Below are 5,729 nucleotides of genomic sequence, written 5' to 3'. Positions count from 1 at the left end.
ACATTTAAAATCAATTAAATTATATATATATATATATATTTCCCCCCAACTTTTTTTGCGCCTTGGCCTCTCCAAACTGCCGCTCTAGGCGGCCGCCTATGTCACCTGTATGGATACGCCGGCCCTGGTTGTAAACTGTAAATCTGTTCTTTTTGGCAAGCGACACCGTCGTACTACGAAGCTGTAGATTGGCACAAAAAAATGGCAGCGGCAATAGCAATACCCAGTGGTGGAAAAAGTGCTCACATTTTTACTAAATACTCTGTTACAAGTAAAAGTCCGGAATTAAAAATGTACTCGAGTAAAAGTACAAAAGTATTGGTATCTAAATGTACTTAAAGTATCAAAAGTAGAAAGTACTCATTAGTCATTATGCAGAATATTCCCATTTCACAAATTTCAAATGCATAAAATGTAGGCCATATTATGAAAATAGCAGATCTACCAGCTCACATTGCGTCGCATCAAGTTTTCAAATAATTCTAGTGGAGTAAAAGTATAATATTTGCCTCTGGGGTGTAGTGGAGTAAAAGTAAAAGTACTCTTAAGTACAGTAGGCTACTCGGTTGCTTTTACATCAGTGGCAATACCCCACCTTGCCCCCCAGAGGGCGCACACAACCCCCCTCCCCCCATTGTTTCAGAAATAATGTAATAAAATCACACCTTCTGTTTGATCCTGGTTTCTATTCGCTGCCACTAAACAACACTATTCTAGTAGAACCAGAACCTAACGTTTACAGTATTAATACCGATGATAATAATAATTATCATTGGAGTCACAGTAAAGCAGCGCAGCAGCAGAACTGCGTGGCGGTTTCCGGTGTCCTGCTGCGTCTGGGTTCTGTCTCATCTTAGCGGCATCAGGCTGCAGAACAGAACAGAACCGCTGCTTCTAACGGCTGATCATCTCCAAACCACAGAGGAGGAGGAGGAGGAAAAAAAAACATCACATGCTACTTGTGTAAGTTGAACGGCTTCCTGCTGGATATTTTTTGTATGTGTGTATGTTTGCAAAATGGGATGATCATGGGTCAGGGGGGGAGGGAGGCCTATAGGTTCGGGCCTCGGTTCGATCGGGCCCAGAACAGTATTTAGTCCGTTAATTGTGGGCCCAACGGCGGCTTCAAATCCCCCAAATTAAAGGCTAAAGAAAGGCTAGCCTGCCCCCCGGCTAATGATGTAGCTCGATCTGCTAAGCGTTTGATTCGGGATGGTTTTTATTTTACAATGGCAACGTGATCGCAACAATGTAACATTGTAGCAGGTCGATGATTCAAAGGATCGAGGCGCTTTAGCAACAATGTAACAATGTAAACCGTGCAGAACCAGTACCGATCACACAGCTCCACGGTACCAGCTAACAGCTATAGCCTGCGGAACAGACTATCATCTGGGGTGGAATTCATTTCAAAATGCAGACTGTTCTGTGTTCTGTGTTCTCGACCCCTGATCAGCGGTCGAGAACACAGAACAGTCTGCATATTAACACGAAATACGTCTACATTACACTGTAGGAAATATGCAATAAATATAGATGAATTAATGACGTTAACAGGTCGACTAGGTTGTGTCTCAGTAAATAGTCAGAGCCCAGATCCTGTTTTAGTCCCTAGCCATTTTGCAGATTTGACAAAAGGCTGTTATCAAAAATGTCTCAAATAGATGATATCCCCATGGAATGATGTACTGTACTGATAAGAATATGTGCTTGGTTGTTTCCTTGTGAGGTCTCAATGGGAGTATTAGGCCTGCTAACTTTGCCAGTGTTTTGACTTAACATAGAAAGGATGTTGCATTTATTGCTGAAATAAATGTATGTAAATGACAAATGTTTTTTTTTTCCTGACTGCAATCGATCTGACATACAACACAAACCACACTACTTCCTTTTAATGTCATCCAAGGTTTCATTAATATTCATTAGTCTTTAAGTGTAGTTGTATCATTCCATATATATATTGGTATGTCTATGTATGTGTATACATAATGTGTGTGTGTGTATGTTTTATACTATGTAGTGTATATATATGCATAACAGGTTTACATGTACACTGATTCTTCTTTTACTGACCACAATTACTGGTTCACACTCAATTGTTCATTTTGATTTCTTTCCCTCCAGGTTGTGCCACTGATTTCAAAATACATTTGTAATCACAAGGAAACAGGAACAGAAAGCCCCTCCCAAATAGCTGATCGCCATCCCCCAAGCCACTCCCACATTCTTAGACTCTGACAGTCAAGTTTCGCTAGTGTTGGAAAAACTCAAAGTTCCTTCAAATGCGAAGCGGAAGGATGACGGAGGCGTGGCAGCAGCAGCATGCCGTGGCTCCACCCTCTGTTGTGCACACCATCCCCCAAGCTTCAGACAACCCTCTGGCCTGTGCTGTGTATGGAGTAGTCCTGCAGCAAGACTCTGCTGTGCTGCAGCAACCCCAGCATAATAGCCAACATGGCCAGCAGCACTCTGTGCAGGCCCAGCAGTCCTCCTTGCAGGTAGGGGGTGAGAGAGGACACAAATGCGGGGCCTGTGGCCATGACATATCCCACTTAGCCAACCCCCATGAGCACCAGTGCATGGTAAACCAGGACCGCTCCTTCCAGTGCACTCAGTGCATGAAAATCTTCAGTCAGGCCACTGATCTACTGGAGCACCAGTGTGTGCAGGTGGAGCAGAAGCCCTTTGTATGTGGCGTGTGTAAGATGGGCTTTTCTCTGCTGACCTCCCTGGCCCAGCATCACAACGCACATGGCAATGGAAACAACCCCATGAAGTGCTCCATCTGTGAGAAGACGTACCGGCCAGGTTCTGGAAATGTCACCCCAACCTCCTCAGCTGCCAACCCTATACAGCCATCCGCTGGCGAGGCATCCGGTGGTGAAGCAATTAGTGCATCCTCTCCGCCAGTGTTTGAGGCTGCCTCACCAGACAGGCCCTATAAGTGTTCAGTGTGCCATAAGGCCTTCCGACATTTGTCCGAGCTGACCCGCCACGAGAGGGTGCACACAGGCGAAAAGCCATATAAATGTGACACGTGTGATAAAAGCTTCAGCCAGTCTTCTCATCTGGCCCACCACCAGCGCACTCACAGCTCAGAGCGTCCATACAAGTGTGCCGTCTGTGAGAAGAGTTTCAAGCACCGGTCTCACCTAGTGCGCCACATGTATGCACATTCGGGCGAGCACCTTTTCAAGTGCAATTTGTGTGAGATGCACTTTAAGGAGTCATCTGACCTCCTGCACCACCAGTGCCAACCAATCGGTGAAAGGCCCTTCCGCTGTGGCTCTTGTGGAAAAAGCTTCAAGCGCCCATCTGATTTGCGGCAGCATGAACGCACTCACTCAGAGGAGCGACCTTTCCAGTGTGAGGAGTGCCAGATGAGTTTCAAACAACAGTATGCCCTTGTGCGCCACCGTCGCACACACAAGAATCCAGCTGACCGCCCTTTCAAGTGTAACCTATGTGATAAGGGATTTCTACAGCCTTCCCACCTGCTTTACCACCAGCAGGTCCACGGCATGGAGAGTTTGTTTAAGTGTGCATCATGCCAGAAGTCGTTCAGTCAATCGGGAGAGCTGCTGAGGCACAAATGTGGAGGTGAAGTGGAGAAGCCCTACAAGTGTGATGTTTGTGGTAAGGGGTACAAGAAGAATTCAACACTGCAACGCCACCAGAACTCTCACTGCACCGAGAAGCCACTAAAATGCTCCCTGTGTGACAGGCGTTTTGTGTCGTCCTCCGAGTTTGTTCAGCATCGCTGTGACCCGACCCGTGAGAAACCCCTGAAGTGCCCAGACTGTGAAAAGCGCTTCAAGTACTCCTCTGAGTTGGCGCGTCATCGCCGTGTTCACACCGGAGAGAAACCTTTTAAGTGTGCCAGTTGCGATAAGAGCTTCAAGCAGCGTGAGCACCTGGCCAAGCACCAGAGTGTGCATTCACGCGAAACCCAATTCAAATGTGTCTGGTGTGGTGAGCGTTTTGTTGACCTGACAGCTCTGCAGGAGCACACAGTACAGCACACCGCTGAAGGAGATGGTTTCCCTGCAGCCCCCTGCATCCCATGAGTAGCATTGCGCTTGAGCCCTAGGTAGTGGCACAGTGAGTGTGCCATTTTTGCTAGCCATTTGTAGCCAATAACGCGCACCCATGATTTGCATTTAATATTTATTTGTCACCTCTAATATTAAGACTAAGCCCACATTCAAAGATCATCTACATGGGGCAGGTCACTAACATCTTGGTCATGTCCCTTCATTTGGCACTCATGGAAAACATTAAAAGAAGAATGTTATAGAAAGGCAAGTCAAAGTGAGGGAATAACTTGATTTTGTGTGGACTTGGGTGTGAGATCTTCTGTGATTGCATGTGGTTTTGTGATTTGTAATTTAGTTATTGAGAACGAAAGACGTTTTAAGACAGTTGTCCTCAATGTTTGCTTATGTACAAACTCTTATGAACTCCATGTGCCTTTACTGATCAGTCACTTTGTATTCATAAGATGAACATTTCATTTCAAGTTTCCGACACAGATGAATCCCCCACCCCTCCTAGATACAGTAGCTGGCCTGTGCAATGCTGTCCTCTCACGAAAACCTAGGTGATATCATCTATTTGTGCATGAATATTTATTATACTTTAAGTCACTGTTGTATTATAATAGGTTTGGTTTATTTAGGAACACAACCTGAGAAGAAAAAAACCGTGTAATTGTAAAAATGTATACCCTGTGTGTTATGAAGTTCTGTGTTGTTGCATCTTTGTACTAAAATAAATGGCATCTAGCTAACTAACTCCTTCCCATCATGTCATGAAGACATCCGTCATGTGCAATAAGACATGCACAATATGTTTATAACTACTGAACCATGTTTGTTTTAAGATACAATAGTGTGTGTATACACTAATGTAAAGACTGAAAACAGTATTTTGCTTCTGTTATATTATAAGTTTGCAATGTGTTTAACAAGCACATTTCTGACTCCAAATGGAATATCACAATAGTATCTTAACAAACATTTTTTGCTCACTTGCCACATACCTATGACCATTAGTTTTGGTGTAAGAAATAACTCCAGTAATACTATTTTTTGTTTAATTTTGATATATCTCCCTAGTTTGGTACAAGATTCCAGTCCAGAGGTTTGTAATTTTAATCTGAATTGCTTCATAGTTGTGACTTTTGTGTTGGTCTATGATGGGGATGAAGTGTAAAATATTACATTTTAGTTTACTGTGTGCATTTCTATATTCTATACAATCTACAGTATATTTAAAACGGTTTTGGGATTTAAAAGAGATTGAGTAGTGGAATGGGACAGTTCACTGCTGCTAAACCACACGTGCATAAGTCATTGTCCTATTAGTACAGAGATGGGCTGAAGATCAAAATGTGTGGCAATAGATTTGAGTATGAAAGCTTTGAATATATACATATGGATGGATATATATATAGTACATCATGTTCATACTGTATTCAGATAGAAATTAAAATAAACCACACTATCAACAAAATGAATGTGTTCAATTGTCTTCCTATGGGGCACTCAGGATCAATTATTAGAAATGCATTACATATAGAATAATTTGAAGTTGCCAACATTTATACCTGATGATGCACCAATAATTTGTGTTCATTCTAACTGACGCAGAAATGTGTCGCCAACATTTAGGCCAGCGGTTTTCAAACTTTCATATCGGTAACTCAAATGGCCTTTTCCCAATGATTC

At 43.3% G+C, this 5,729-nt stretch overlaps 1 protein-coding gene across 1 annotated transcript; it reads left to right on the top strand.

Annotated features, from left to right (window-relative positions):
- Positions 1-704: 704 nt before the first annotated feature.
- znf319a (zinc finger protein 319a) lies at positions 705-4,789 on the top strand. Its single transcript, XM_080426295.1, has 2 exons — positions 705-963; positions 2,125-4,789. The coding sequence occupies exon 2, from the start codon at positions 2,283-2,285 to the stop codon at positions 4,065-4,067; it is 1,785 nt and encodes a 594-aa protein (XP_080282421.1). The 5' UTR covers positions 705-963; positions 2,125-2,282; the 3' UTR covers positions 4,068-4,789.
- Positions 4,790-5,729: the final 940 nt, after the last annotated feature.

Source organism: Gymnoscopelus braueri, assembly GCF_963280865.1.
Source record: "Gymnoscopelus braueri genome assembly, chromosome: 1".
Taxonomy (NCBI): Eukaryota; Metazoa; Chordata; class Actinopteri; order Myctophiformes; family Myctophidae; genus Gymnoscopelus; species Gymnoscopelus braueri.
This window is presented reverse-complemented; position numbering and strand designations above follow the sequence as displayed.